We start from the raw sequence: 16,099 nt of genomic DNA, 5'->3' as shown, positions 1-16,099 counted from the left end.
CAACGCAGTGATAGACAATGGAGATGTGTAATAAAAACAATATCATCCATCTTCTCGCCATCAATCTCTTTCTCTTTCTTGCCTCCAATTCTGTGGCTCTGTTCTTCCGCACATAACCGCTCCCACTCTCTTCCTCCCTCTCTTTCTTTCTTTCCTTCCTCTTCTTTCTCTCCGCATCCTTTGAAATGCACTGTATCTCTCTCCTCTGCTCATAACCCACACAGGCGCATTCTCTCATCAGCATCCACTCTCATCCCCTCCTCTCTCTCTGTCTCTCACATTCTCCCCTCTGCACACGACTCTCCTGCTGGCATGAAGCTGCATGACATCATCTGGGCTGGTGCAAGCAGAATAGGAGATGAGGACACCGTGTGTGTCGGCACCCTCCCTTCTTTGCACCCCCAACACTGTGAGTCTAATTACAATGCACCTTGAGATGATAAAACCACCTCTCTCTACTGCGTGCTGTGTTAATGGGTTTGATTCATTTGCCTCCTGAATCCCTGCACTCTGCAGTCCCTGCCCTCCACCCCTGCCTTACAACACTCATGTATTATGACATCATTCGAATGCAGCCGACTTCTCGCCTTGAGGGCACAATCATCAATATTAATGTTGCCTGCTATTGATGCTTGTTAGTCTTCACACAGAAATGTAGGTTTTAATTTTTAGATAATTTAATTGATGTAAATTGGTGGATGGCTCAGGTTCCTTTCATCCTATTGTATCAAATTCTCCCTCTTTTATCTCTCATATCCTGCCTTGATCMGTTTTCTCTCCAGCTAGTCTCTCCCTGTTTGTGCTGTGAACCCTGAGTGATGACATGGTCATGCTGGGAGTCTGTGTTCCTGACGTGACTGGGATGTTCTTAGAGCACTTAGTGTTCTGTTCCTAGGGTTGCAATATTCCAGGAACTTTCAATAAATTCCCTGGTTTTCCAGAAATCCTTGTTGGAGGATTCCAGATTGCCTGCTTATTCCTTCTTGATTCCGGGAATCCTCCAAAAAGATTTATTGAAAGTTCCTAGAATTTTGCAACCCTATCTGTTCCACACACCGCTTCCAAGCATGGCATCATGGAACATGTAGTTTTGAATGGGATCTAGCGTTGTGGTGTCTCACTGTCAGTACAGGGCTGGACAGTCCTGGTCCCACAGTGCTGCAGGGTCTGCAGACTTTTGTTCCAGCCCAGCACTAACTAACACATCTCATTGATAGTGAGGCAGGTGTGTTAGTGCTGGGCTGGAATAAAAACCTGCACACCCTGCATGTTTTCTAGTGTTTTTCATTAAATTATGGAACCAATAAAAGTACTTCAATGCAAGCAAATTACACTGTGTACAAAACAGAACACCTTCCTCATATTGAGTTGCACCCCCTTTTGCCCTCAGAACAGCCTCAATTCATCGGCGCATGGACTCTACAAGGTGTCGAAAACATTCCATAGGGTTGCTGGCCCACGTTGACTCCAATGGTTTCCACAGTTGTGTCAAGTAGGCTGGATTTCCTTTGGGTGGTGAACCATTCTTGATACAGATGGGAAAATGTTTAGTGTGGAAAAACCCAGCAGCAGTTCTTGAAACACTCAAACTAGTGTGCCTGGCACCTACTACCATACCCCCCCCCCGTTCAAAGGCACTTAAATATTTTGTATTGCCCATTCACACACTGAATGGCACACATACATAATCAATGTCTCAATTGTCTCAAGGCTTAAAAATCCAGGCTTTAACCTGTCTCCTCCCCTTCATCTACACTGATTGAAGTGGATTTAACAGGTTACATCAGTAAGGGATCATAGCTTTCACCTGGATTCACCTGGTCAGTCTATGTCATGGAAAGAGTAGGTGTTCATAATGTTTGTTACACTCAGTGTATATATTGATCACTATTTAAAAAGTCTATTTACATCTCAACTTTATTTAAATACCATTAAAACTGAGACACTTGGAGGAGAACCAGAAGAACAGATGGACCGTTTTAAATAGCCTTTGACAGGCCGCAGTTGATCCAGACACAGTGTGTCTGTGCGTGCACACATGAGCTTGTGTGTGCGGTAGCTGATCCAGACAGGGCTGTTGGCAAGGTGAGTGTAGCCTGACATCAATATCTCTGGGACTGAAGATGATGAGACATAGATCCATCTGTGCTGACAGTAATAGATCTGACATTTACTGCTAAAACCTGACTGACTCAAACCAGCCACAACCAGCTCTTCATTCAACATTATTCTGATTCTGATTTTGCAAATCACTTTTTGTACAGAGTGCATTGTATGCGTTGCATTGCTTGGGCAGGAGCTCACTGGAGCTGGATACCGGCACCTCAAATGTTCTACTGCTTATTCTCCTGTTGCTCAAAGGTATTGTGGATCTCCTGCACCTAAATATAAAGAGTACCGGCACCCAAAATTAGTACTGGCACCTATTTCAGTCCAAGTCAAGCCCTGATGCGTTGCAAAGGAAAAAGTGCATGCAACGCTCATGCAAAATCACTGATACATGTCAGTCTGTGCCCTCCATCAGATTATCTACCAAAGTGCTAAAATAGTAATTACCCTAATTCATGTGTTGTATAAATACCTCTATCTTGTTTCTCTCACTATTTAGGATGTTGCTATCCTTGCAGCTTGCCTCCACTCAGCAAAGSGTTAAAGAACATCCCCTTAACCCCTGCCTATTCCTCCCCCACATTACCCCCGCTCCCTCCTCTCCACCAGCTCTCCAGCCAATCAGGGGCCTGGAGTCCTCTGGGCCAATGGGATGGCTAGGAGGTGATGTCATGCAGTAATAGCTGGTTGTGGTGCTGATGCTGCTGAGAGCACAGCCCAAACAGTAGAGAAAGAGGGAAGCAAGATAAAGACATAGGAGAGTACCACCAGCATTGCTCAGCACAGGGTGAGTCCATCTAAACTACCGAAACAACAAAAAAGTATGGCAGGTTGCATTCTGCATCCAGGATAATTGTCCTATTATATTAATTTCAACAATGTTATATTAATTTCCAAAGCTCTTTTCTTGTATATTTTGCTGATTTAAGTCTGTCTGTTGTTCACTAAATATTGGGKTGTTTCATATTTGAAAAGGCTTTAACTATCTGAGTGTATGTATGAGATGCCTCTCTGCTGCAGTCAGATGATGGACATTCTCTGTGCAACACTGACTATGACATCCCCCGAGATACACAGGGAGTTTACATCACCTCTGCTGTAGAGGTGTGTGCTCAGTGTTTGGCTGAACAGATTAACCACAGATGGAGATAATACATTGAAATGTAGTGATGCTTACAAGAAACAGTCTGCCCTAGATTATTTTGTAAAGTGGCTTTAATTCACATAAATGCAGTTTATGCAATTCATACCTCGTGTATTGCTTATTATGCATTTATTAAAAAGTACTTTACTTGTTGACAAAACAGTTTAATGTGAGAAAGCTGACGTTGATGATCAGTACAATATGACTGAGATGACTTTATGCATGTTGTTATGCAATGAGGAGATTGTGAGTCTGCATAGTGGAGAGAGATCTCAGCGTATGTGTGTGTGCAAGGTTCACTCCTGTCTGTGAGATAGTGTGGGGGCCTTTGGTTTGGAAGCCAGTGTAAGTCAGAAAAGCATGTTGATTTCAAGGATTTACTTCTCAGTCAATGCTCACAGTAGGCAGGCTCAACAACAGCAATGTTCAATATGGAACAGTATTCCTACAGCTAGTCGTGACTGAAGTTTCTTAGGGGGTATTTTATTAGGATCCCCACTAGCTGTTGCGAAATCAGCTGCTACTCTTCCTGGGTATGTAGGGGGGAATGTATTGTGTGGCCTAGTGGCCTAGCTACTGTTGCGAGGTAGCTTTGTGTAAGTATGTGAAATGAGAGGGCCGTGATAAAGAGAGTGGATGGAGAGAAAGAGGAGAAAAAACAAATAGAGAGCGAGAGAAAATATTCAGATTCTCTGTGTGTGGATTATTTTGTTGTTTTTGTGGTGAAATGAATGTACCACAAGTGAGTCACAGTGATTGCTTGAAGAGCAGGAGCCAACATAAATGGAAATATTTAAGTTATTATCAAGAATTCAATAGATGTATTTTTCTCTCCTTCCATCACTCTCTTCTTTTTGCTGTAGACAATAAGGCCTGTATGTTATGTGAGCAAGCTAGGTAGGCCCCGCCTTGTTTAATCATAACAATACAGTACCATCATGCTCTGATAATGAGTGTGATCTGTCCATCTGATTATCACGAGGAGAGACAGAGGGCTTGAGAATGGTTAGGTCACTTCTGCGGTAGAATAAAGATGGTACTCGCACCCATTCTCCCTCCACCCCCCTATCTCTTTCACACCCCTCCCTCTCTCGTTTCATGACAAGCGCAGGGCCTCAAGTGCTCTTGATGAGTGGGTTGAATGAAGGCTTCACAGTAGCTCACGATGGGCCAGTTTTATTGTAATGGTAGTGGGATTCTATAGCAATACAGGGATTTAACATGTGTTTGCAGATTTCAGGATCTGATGATAAAGCAACTTTCTTTGTCTCGCCTTTCAGAAATATCTGATTCACCACAGTGTCTTTAGAAGAAAAACAAGAGGCAGAATGACTCTTGCAGGTACTGTGTGTGTGTGTGCTTGCGTGCTCGTATGTGAGTGAGAGAGATAGAGAGAGACTAATGCTGATCTCACTTAATATTCTCTCCCCTGCAGCGTACAGAGACAAGATGCGGGAGCTCCCTCTAGCTTCCATCTTCTGTTCCTGCATCCTACATGAACCCAAAGAAAAGCCCACCAAGAAAGAAGGTAAAAGTTTTTTCACAATTCTAACACAATCATCAACCTACCATTCCCACAGCACATCATATAAGCCAGTTCAGTCAATGAGCCAGTAATCACATAAATATAATATTGTTTTTTGAGGACGCTAAAAATGGCAGCTACACAAATGGCAACCCCCCCCCCCTTCATTGGTCTCCAATTTCCTTTGGGTTCTTCCTTTATACAATCTCACACTTTGCTTCATCTCTGCCTGCCCTCTGCAGGTGTGGTGGACCTGAACCTGTGCATCATCAGGGATATGGAGGTGATTGAGCTGAACAAGAGAAGGTCCGGCCAGGCCTTCGAGGTCATCCTGAAGCCACCCTCATTCGACGGGGGTCCGAACACCCTCGCCATCACACCCCCACGCAGGGAGCCCTCCCTGGAGGAGATCCAGAGGAAGCTGGATGCCGCGGAAGAGAGGAGAAAGGTGAGGGGTCAAAGGTCAGGGGTCAGAAAGGAAAGGAAAGAAAGACAGACAGACAGAAAGACAGCATTGACTGTTTCTAGATTGGTATGGTGGAATGCTCACAGAATGTTGGTCAGAATTGTCTGTTCCCAGTTTGTTGGGGTAGAGATGGAAGTTCGTGAAGTGTTAATTGGGACTGCTTTGTTTTATCGAAGGGATAGGGATTGTGGTGGGGCTCTCTGCCCACTCTGGTCTCTGTTTATCCACTCACCCCTCTCTCTTCCACCCCTCTATCACCCCCTAGTGCCAGGAGGCTGAGTTGCTGAAGCACTTGGCAGAAAAGCGGGAACATGAGCGTGAGGTGGCCCAGAAGGCCCTGGAGGAACACAACAGCTTCATCCGGCTGGCCAAGGAGCGGCTGGAGCTGCGCATGGAGCACAACAAGGAGAAACGGGAGGCACACCTGGCCGCCATGCTGGAACGCCTGCAGGAGAAGGTAGAGTTACACTCAGCTGATACCCTAGGCAGGGTTGGGGTCCATTCCATTTCAATTCACTCAATACAGGAAGTGAAATTAAGTGGAATCGACTCCAACCCTGACTATAGCTCTCTTTTTTTAATCTGTCATGGATATCATCTATATTATGGCAGAATAGTTCTAGTCAGTTGAGATATGTTCTTTTTTGTGATATTAAAGTTCAGAATGAATACTGTGTAACATAATTGAAACTATTATTGTCCCCATCTAATGTAGCTGGTTTGAGAAACAATCAAGACATACACATGTAATTGAGATACACTCTACTGACTAAACATCCATAGATCATCATTACTTTTGACCAATATTTTCTTCCCTGATATGAAACGGACAGGAAATCTAAAGGGTGGTTTCTGTGTTTCTCTTTCAGGACAAGCACGCTGTGGAGGTGAGGAAAAACAGAGAGCACAAGGAGGAGAGCGGGTAGAGAGAGAGATGGAGAGAGAGCGTGGGGCCTCTGTTTTGTTGAGTGAGAAAAGGAGAGAAGAGAAAAGACAACAAAAAAAGACAGTTTCTTAAAATGGAAATGGGATTTGTTTGACAGACGAGAATTCACAGTGATGGAATAGGAGGTGTGCATACAATCTTTTTGTGCTTATAAGTCAACAAAAGCAAAAAATGGAAGTTGGTTATTTTCAGAGCAGGCAGAGGTGGTTTCCTCAGAGCAATGGTGGAGAGACAGAAAATCAAGTTGTAGTTTTGTAGTGCCCTTGAGTGTAGCGGAGTATAAGAGCGCTATGCACAATTTATAAACCACACTGAGTAGATATTGGCACATTTTGTAGGCTTGGCATTTATAATAGACCATGAACCCAGGACTCCCTGGAAAACAGTGGAAATTGTAACTGAGTGGACTATCCTGGCTAAATAAAATGAAAATAAAATGAATACATAATTATTTGCAAGAAATTGAAATATATTCTGGTCAATAAAATCACTGACACACATACTTAAATTTAAAGCATTCTACACATCATGCTGGATCACACTTTTCACCACTTTTTGGCATGTCAGCTTATGTACATAAATAGGTGAGTAGTCTAGTGTTGATATTTTGTAGAGATTAAGGATCTTAATTTGATCCCTCTTTTGTTGCTGCGAATTTACATTAAAATATGGGTTTTTAAGGAGAGTATTCTCTCTCTGCAGTAGTGAAAGATATAGGCATGATATGGAATAAATATATGAATTAACTCAGCTGACTTGCATAATACAGTACTAGGAGCAGAAAAACTAGTTATTGCCTCTGTCATTTTTCTTAGAGGTTGATGTTTTAGTTAACTAAAACTCCTAGTAATGTAATACGCAAGCTAAAACATGCTGAAATGCAAACTTCAGATGTGTTTGAGGCTTCTAAAGTTTGTAATTTCCACTTTGAAATGTCAGACTTGATTTGCCCGAATGAAAAATGTATCAACACCCACAAAATCTCTATGAATTATAATCACATTAATTATAATCACATTTCCTGTTGCTGCAGGATTATTTTCCTGTTGTGGCAAACTAAGATCCTACATCTGTACTGCTAGTTTCTTTGTATGTTTGCAGACATAGTAGTTGTGATTAGTCGTAGAATAGACTGTATTGCACGTATATGTACTACTTACAGATGTATGTGATATGTCACTCTATATCAATTAAAAAAGTAAAAGTCAGTATAAGAGATCCTTGTTGTTTGTATGTTTACTTACATGTGCACTAGTCACGTGTGTGCGCGCGCTTGTGTCTTAGCTAACTGCCCTGAACTCTGTGTTGTAGGTGTCATGACGGCCTGATCACAACACAAGCTGAACTTATTTTGGGAGCCATTTTGGGAGGCCATTCGCCAGCCTGTAGCCCTCTGGGTTCAGTTGTTTGGAGAAAAGACTCTGAGACTATGAGATGTTAATGATGACACGTGAGAGGTGGTCAAGTCAACGACTGAAGCGGAATGTTTTAGGATCTGACCAGTACAACAAAAAAGATTGAGCTGAAACAGAGTTCTGCTCAGGATTCTCACTAATGTGACGACAGTGCCATTGGTGTGTGTGTGGAGTTTGTGATTGGAGGGCCGGGGGAAGTGGGGGCATGTGCGTGAGCGTGAGTGTAAGTATGAGCATGAGCCTGAGTGTGTATGCTTCAGTAAAACCACTTTGATATCATACATTGTGCTTTGAGCTCACACCTTCAGGAAAGGTTTTAACTCAAATTGCATTAATGAGTTTGGTTGGTAAACTTGAGTCTGTCTGAGCCAACATCATTGTAACTCTACTGAGATGAACAGAGGTCAGGGTATGATGTGGTTGTTTGTTACTGTACAGAAATTGTGCTCAATTTTAGATGACAAAAAGGAATAAAAAMAGTTGTTTTGAATTGATTATGTGAATTTCTTTATTTAAATAAATACGAACATATTATCCAATACATTAAATAACCCCKAAATAAACAATACATAATCAATTGTGCGATTTAAAGCTCAATAGAAAATATATCCATATTTTATTATTCAAATCAATCTTTTAATGACACAGCCAAAGCTACATAAAACTAACACACAAATACTTTCAATACATTCTATGCATGTAGGGATTGAGCCTTCAACCTTGATATTGCCAGCACCATGGCCCAACCAGCTGTGCCAACAGYCTGGACCTCGTCACTCTAATAGCATTACTGTTTGATGGTAGGCCTGACACAGGTGCAGCCCACCGAGATGACCTTTGACTCCAGCCGGTAGTGGCATTTCTTCCCACTTCCCATCACCTTCCTCAGGACCAGGATCTGGTAGAAGATGGGTTTGGACTTCAGGTGCCAGTCCTCCTTACCCTTGATGTTCAGACATCCCTTCAGAGAGCACCTGACCTCCGAGATGATGGGGGGGAAAGCGTCTATCGTCATAGGTAGTGCTGGAGAGAGAGGATGATATTAGAGATCACAATGTATTCAACAGAGCACAGTCTCATACTTATTTCAAAGCAAGCATCTTAAAGGTATGAAAGGTATAAAAACAGTGTGTGTGTGTGTGGGGGGGGGGGGGGGGGGGGGTAGTAAATAGCCCTCCCCATGAGGACAAAGGCTATTTTAAGCTTTTAAGGGTTAGGTTTAGAATCATGGTTAGGGGTAAGGAAAATAGGATTTTGAATGCAAATACATTTGAGTTCCCCACGAGGATAGAAGAACAAAACGTGTGTGTGTCTTGGTTGTGTCTTGGTTATTGTGACATTTGCATTGTGTATGTGTAAGCTACTTGTTGGTTCTTACTTGTAAGTCCATGGGGAGATTGAATGGTTCCAAATGGGTCTGATGGAATGGAAAGGAACCAAGTAATTTGGGTCTAGGTGCAAGGGGAGAATTACTGTGACGGGACCTGTAGACTCTGACTCTGTAGGCTTCTTGTGTGTCTGCAGTGTGGTTCGTGTGTGGCTCTCGGTCTTCTCTGGATGGGCACGGGGGGCCGCCTCTGCCCCCATCATCATTACCAACACCCCCTTCATACACAGCACCTGAGGAAGCGAGGGACTGTTAGTAGCCTGGTATCACCTCTGAAATGGACTCTTACGATGAAATAAATAAAAGTTAAATAAATGATTCTCTCCACTATTATTCTGACATTTCACATTCTTAAAATAATGTGGTGATCCTYACTGACCTAAGACAGGGAATTCTTACCAGGATTAAACGTCAGGAATTGTGAAAAACTGAGTTTAAATGTATTTGGCTAAGGTGTATGTAAACTTCCGACTTCAGCTGTAAATGTGATATGAGTAATGTAAGATAGGTAAACATTATTAAAGTGGCATTATTTAGAGTGCATTGTATAAAGTGACTAGTGACCCATTTATTAAATTGGCCAGTGATTTGGTCTCAATGTAGGCAGCAGCCTCTAATGAGTTAGTAATTGCTGTTTAACAGTCTGATGGCCTTGAAGCTGTTATTCTCTGGTACCAGCTTTGATGACACCGTACTAACCTCGCCTCTGGATCGTAACGGTGGAACAGCAGGGCTTGTGGCGGGGGGGGGGGGTTGATGTTCTTGATGATCTTTTTGGGCTTCCTGTGACATCGGGTGCTGTAGGTGTCATGGAGGGCAGGTAGTTTGACCCCTGGTGATGAGTTGTGCAGACCGCACCACCCTCTGGAGAGCCTTGCGGTTGATGGTGGTGCAGTTGCCGTACTAGCCTGACAGGATGCTCTCAATTGTGCATCTGTAAAAGTTTGTCAGGGTTTTGGGTGACAAGACACATTTCTTCAGCCTCCTGAGGTTGAAGACGCTGTTGCGCCTTCTTCACCATACCGTCTGTGTGAGTGGACCATTTCAGTTTGTCTGTGATGTGTACGCCGAGGAACTTTCCACCTTCTCCACTGCTGTCCCTTCGATGTGGATAGGGGGGTGCTCCCTCTGCTCTTTCCTGAAGTCCACGATCATCTCCTTTGTTTTGTTGATGTTGAGTAAGAGGTTGTTTTCCTGACACCACACTCCGAGTGCTTGTTGTCTCGTTGTTGTTGGTAATCAAGCCCACTACTGTTGTGTTGTCTGCAAACTTGATGATTGAGTTGTAGGCGTGCATGGCCACGCAGTCGTGGGTGAACGCAGTACAGGAGGGGGCTGAGCATGCACCTTGTGGGGCCCCAGTGTTGAGGGTCAGCGAAGTGGAGAGGTTATTTCCTACCTTTACCACCTGGGTGCGGCCCATCAGGAAATCCAGAACCCAATTGCACAGGGCCAGGTTGAGACCCAGGGCCTCCAGCTTGATGATGAGCTTGGAGGGTACTATGGTGTTGAATGCTGAGCTCTAGTCAATGAACAGCTTTCATACATAGGTATTCCTTTTGTCCAGATGGGATAGGGCAGTGTGATGGTGATTGTGTCGTCTGTGGACCTGTTGGGCCGGTATGCAAACTGAATTGGGTCTAGGGTGGCCGGTAAGGTGGAGGTGATATGATCCTAGTCTCTCAAAGCACTTCATGATGACAGAGGTGAGTGCTATGGGGCGGTAGTCATTTAGTTCAGTTCTTTGCCTTKTTGGGTACAGGAACAATGGTGGCCATCTTGAAGCATGTGGGGACAACAGACTGGGATAGGGAGCGATTGAATATGTCCGTAAACACCAGCCAGCTGATCTGCATGCTTTGAGGACAGATTTCCACCAGTAAAATGTCCATTGCTTGTGTTTCTTGGCCCAAGCAAGTCTCTTCTTCTTATTGGAGTCCTTTAGTAGTGGTTTCTTTGCAGCAATTAGACCATGAAGGCCTGATTCACGCAGTCTCCTCTGAACAGCTGATGTTGAGATGTGTATGTTACTTGAACTCTGAAGCATTTATTTGGGCTGCAATCTGAGGTGTGTCGTGGAAAATTGCAAGATTATGTTATAATGCTTGTATTGCATTGTAATGGTTGTTTTATTCAACAGAAGAGTCTTTTGTTAACTATTGTGTGTGTGTTCTACTGAGAATGGGCCTCTATGAGATAGCACTGACAGAGAAGATTTACGATGTCTTTGGGTGATAAAACCTAAAGAGCATTCCAGATAACATGAGCTAATGGTTCTGTTCTATGCTGTACCAGGGAGAGACGGTTCTAGTTTGGAGTAGGAGGGCCAGACACTGGTCTTTACAATGAAAACTGTTGACACAGCAGTAACTGTCTGCTATGTTTTATAGATATCTTTCATACAAATCTTAACCTTTGTGAACTGTTCCTAAGATCTGTGGTTCGTCAGTGTAAGTGGAGAGGGGTGTATCTTGGCTATAAAAGATCTTTGTACTTTTCTGTAGGTACTTTCAATGGTTCATTAGAGATAGCGCATCATTGAAAGTCAAAAATGCTATTGCAAAGCTTATTATTATTAAAGATGTAGTTTAAGTATAACTCTGACTGGTGTGTGAAGTTTGTAACTCTCCTCATTTGGGAAAGCAGAAATATGCCACCACAGGTGCAGTTAACTCTAATGAACTTATCCTCTGCAGCAGAGGTAACTCTGGGTCTTCCTTTCCTGTGGCGGTCCTCATGAGAGCTAGTTTCATCATAGCGCTTGATGGTTTTTGCGACTGCACTTTGCGAACTAAACTTTCACAGTTCTTGAAATCTTCCGGATTGACTGACCATCATGTCGTAAAGTAATGATGGACTGTCCTTTCTCTTTGCTTATTTAAGCTGTTCTTGCCATAATATGGACTTGGTTTCTACCAAATAGAAGCGACTGAAAGTCGACTGAAAGTTTCAGTCGCAAAGTGCAGTCGCAAAAAACATCAAGCGCTATGATGAAACTAGCTCTCATGAGGACCGCCACAGAAAAGAAGACCCAGAGTTACCTCTGCTGCAGAGGATAAGTTCATTAGAGTTAACTGCACCTGTGGTGGCATATTTCTGCTTTCCCAAATTAGGAGAGTTACAAAATCCAAAGATTTTCTATTGGGTTCAGGTCTGGAGACTGGCTAGCCACTCCAAGACCTTGAGATGCTTCTTACGGAGCCACTCCTTAGTTCCCTGGCTCTGTGTTTCGGGTCGTTGTCATGCTGGAAGACCCAGCACGACCAAGATCTCGCGATACATGCCCCATCCATCCTCCCCTCAATACGGTGCAGTCGTCCTGTCCCCTTTGCAGAAAAGCATCCCCAAAGAATGATGTTTCCACCTCCATGCTTCACGGTTGGGATGGTGTTCTTGGGGTTGTACTCATCCTTCTTCTTCCTCCAAACACGGCGAGTGGAGTTTAGACCAAAAAGCTCTATTTTTGGCTCATCAGACCACATGACCTTCTCCCATTCCTCCTCTGATCATCCAGATGGTCATTGGCAAACTCATATGGCCTGGACATGCACTGGCTTGAGCAGGGGACCTTGCGTGCACTGCAGGATTTTAATCCATGACGCGTAGTGTGTTACTAATGGTTTTCTTTAAGACTGTGGTACCAGCTCTCTTCAGGTCATTGACCAGGTCCTGCCGTGTAGTTCTGGGCTGATCCCTCACCTTCCTCATGATCATTGATGCCCCACGAGGTGAGATCTTGCATGGAGCCCCAGACCGAGGTGATTGACCGTCATCTTGAACTTCTCCATTTTCTAATAATTGCACCAACAGTTGTTGCCTTCTCACCAAGCTGCTTGCCTATTCTCCTGTAGCCCATCCCAGCCTTGTGCAGGTCTACAATTTTACCCCTGATGTCCTTACACAGCTCTCTGGTCTTGGCCATTGTGGAGAGGTTGGAGTCTGTTTGATTGAGTGTGTGGACAGGTGTCTTTTATACAGGTAACGAGTTCAAACAGGTGCAGTTAATACAGGTAATGAGTGGAGAACAGGAGGGCTTCTTAAGAAAAACTAAACAGTCTGTGAGAGCCGAATTTCTTACTGGTTGGTAGGTGATCAAATACTTATGTCATGCAATAAAATGCAAATTAATTACTTAAAAATCATACAATGTGATTTTCTGGATTTTTCTTTTAGATTCCGTCTCTCACAGTTGAAGTATACATATGATAAAAATGACAGACCTCTACATGCATTGTAAGTAGGAAAACCTGCAAAATCGGCAGTGTATCAAATACTTGTTCTCCCCACTGTACATATGAGATGAGTAATGCCAGATATGTAACATTATTAAGTGAATGAGATATCGTAGAATAGTATACACATGAGATGAATAATCCCAGATATGTAAACATTAAGTGACTAAGATATTGTAGAATAGTATAGAATACAGTTCAGTATATACATATATGAGTAATGGCAGATATGTAAACATTATTAAAGTGACTAGTGTTCCATTCCTTAAAGTGCCCAGTGATTTCTAGTCTATGCCTAGAAATCACTTATGTAGGGCTCAACAAAGTGTTTGCCAAATCATTTTATACTGACATTAGCCAACCAGCCAGCTGTGGCAAGATGTATGGTTATGGGCCAGAGTTTGTCATGAATAGCTCTGATAGGTATGAAGATATCTATGTCACAGCAACAGTATGTCAGTTTAAACAGCTATTGTCAAGCCATTTGAGTCAGACTTTTTAGAGATCAGATAAACTTTATTATCCCACCAGGGGGAAAATTAATTTGGTCATATGCTTCAAATGATGATGTATGTCTGTCTGCAATTTGATATCAAAATTATTTTGGGGACTCAATGTTCACTGTCCTGGGAAAATAGCAAAGTTAAAATCGTATCACAGTAATAATACAACTATGCAATCATAGACACTGTACGAATCCTCGCTCTTGATACTCCCACGCGTCAACACTCAGAACATAATAAAACCAGCCCCTGACCTGGATTGTCATGCCGATCACTATGTAACCAAACACAGAGATTCAGAAGGACCGCACCGTGAGTTTCCATCCTTACATTTCACATTGCTTTGTCATGGTTTTGCACTCCCGGATCGTGTTCAACATGATATCGAGACAATGTAGTTATTATTTTGGTATCAATTGGCATTTACGAAACGGTAAGGGTAGATTCCCAACTATTCATGATAGATAATATCTAGATGCGTTTTGGATGATTCATTTCACTGTACAGAGCTGAACCCTAACACAGTGTGTCCCAAATAGTGGGCCTGGGCATGACTAGTTCCCCTTTGGTCACAACAAAGGACTGAGTTCAGGCCAGACACATTGGTTTGATTCAGTTACAAGAAAAATCCAAAAGCTTTAGGCGAGTAATTTACAGCCCTTTCTGAAGTAAAAGTTCATATTCTCATAGTTGCAAAACTGTAACTGGTTTGATATTCAGTTCGCGATACATAAAGTAATGGAAATCGAGAGATCTTGGAGTGACAGTTCAGGTACTCCAGAAAGGCTTGCCTGTGTTTCATGTGGCTCAGACCTTCTAGGACTTTCTACTTGTTATGTCAACACAGTGCGACAATCTATGACACCACCGTCAGAGGAAATATGGACGTCAGGCCCAGGGTTAAGCTACATGGGGGTTTCTAAACATCCAGGAATCTCTGAAGTTGCTTCTTCTTCCTCCACTAAACCTACCAGTGTGGGCTAAGTAATATCTAGGAATCACAGGGGAACACTTCACCTGACCCCAAAAACAATTGTAAAACATATTTTTGAACTATTGCATTTTATATCAATTATATGGATTTAAAACCTGTTTATCTGTGGCTTACACTGGTCAATCAAGAGCTGAGAACAAGTCACAAATATCTCTTTACTTTCCTGACTTCTCTACGTGGATAGCAGCTGTCTTACAGGCTCCTGACCAAATCCGCTATTTTGTGTTTTCATTAAGCTGATCTTAACGTTTTTTGTACACAATGTCTCTGCCATAATTTCCTATGACCGAAAACAGCTTCTGGACATCAGACAGCGATCACTAACCTCAATTTGGATGAGAATTTCTACTTCAACGAGTTGGCAGCTCTGGATGTTCTGCTTACTCCAGACCAGGCCCTAATGCCCGGGACTTAAAAGAGGAAGTAGCGGCAACAACAAAAGAGGCAGGCAAAATGGCATCCTGCCGAGACTACGTCATCAAACAAATAGACGCCATTAACCTCCGTTCTGTTGGCAAATGTGCAGTTACTGGAAAACAAACTGGATGAGCGTTGTTCAAGAATATCATATCAAAGGGACCTGAAAAACTGTAATATCAAAACCGGGAGGACTAGTAAAATAGAATCGAAAAAAGCATGAACACTGGTTGACTTGGAACATACACCACGAACTGGCACAGAGAGACAGGAAACATAGGGATATATACACCAGGGATAACAAGCTACACCAGGGATAACAAGCGACACCTGGAGGGGGTGGAGAGAATAACAAGGACAGGTGAAACTGATCAGGGTGTGACAGGGGTTGTACGAGATCTTCAGTTTCTTGGCAATTTCTCGCATGGAATAGCCTTCATTTCCCAGAACAAGAATAGACTGACGAGTAAGAAAGTTCTTTGTTTCTGGCATTTTGAGCCTGTAATCGAACCCACAAATGCTAATGGTCCAGATACTGGACTAGTCTAAAGAAGGCCAGTTTTATTGCTTCTTTAATCAGAACAACAGTTTTCAGCTGTGCTAAAATAATTGCAAAAAGGTTTTCTAATGATCAATTAGCCTTATAAAATGATAAACTTGGATTAGCTAAAACAATGTGCCATCGGAACACAGGCGTGATGGCTCCTGATAATGGGCCTCTGTAGATATTCCATAAAAAATCAGCTGTTTCCAGGTACAATAGTCATTTACAACATTAACAATGTCTACACTATATTTCTGATCAAGTTGATGTTATTTTAATGGACAAATCATTTGCTTTTCTTTCGAAAACCAGATAATTTCTAAGTGATCCCATACTTTTGAACGGTAGTGTAGTCTCACTGGTTTCTCTATGCATCGTCAAGACCAAATGGCAGACTGGGATAAGACAAAGGGAGGA

General features: G+C 42.8%; 1 protein-coding gene and 1 pseudogene across 4 annotated transcripts; one reads left to right on the top strand and one right to left on the bottom strand.

Moving 5' to 3' along the window:
• Positions 1-2,788: 2,788 nt before the first annotated feature.
• Positions 2,789-8,099, top strand: LOC111963416 (stathmin-4-like). 4 transcript variants are annotated; one of them, XR_002877251.2, is made up of 7 exons: positions 2,789-2,896; positions 4,534-4,594; positions 4,689-4,781; positions 5,021-5,226; positions 5,510-5,701; positions 6,114-6,315; positions 7,502-8,099. XR_002877251.2 is itself a non-coding variant. In XM_023986841.2 (7 exons), the coding sequence occupies exons 2-7, from the start codon at positions 4,582-4,584 to the stop codon at positions 7,508-7,510; spliced, it is 531 nt and encodes a 176-aa protein (XP_023842609.1). In that variant the 5' UTR covers positions 2,789-2,896; positions 4,534-4,581; the 3' UTR covers positions 7,511-8,099. The 4 variants fall into 4 exon arrangements, 3 of the variants coding, with proteins under 3 accessions (XP_023842609.1, XP_023842607.1, XP_023842608.1); XM_023986841.2 differs by having other exon boundaries at positions 6,114-6,131; XM_023986839.2 differs by lacking the exon at positions 7,502-8,099 and having other exon boundaries at positions 6,114-7,406.
• Positions 8,100-8,335: 236 nt separating this feature from the next.
• Positions 8,336-9,220, bottom strand: LOC111963048 (interleukin-17F-like; annotated as a pseudogene).
• Positions 9,221-16,099: the final 6,879 nt, after the last annotated feature.

Source organism: Salvelinus sp. IW2-2015, linkage group LG4q.2 (genome assembly GCF_002910315.2).
Source record: "Salvelinus sp. IW2-2015 linkage group LG4q.2, ASM291031v2, whole genome shotgun sequence".
Classification (NCBI taxonomy): Eukaryota; Metazoa; Chordata; class Actinopteri; order Salmoniformes; family Salmonidae; genus Salvelinus; species Salvelinus sp. IW2-2015.
The sequence above is the reverse complement of the archived record's forward strand: the minus strand, read 5'-3'. Positions and strand labels throughout refer to the sequence as shown.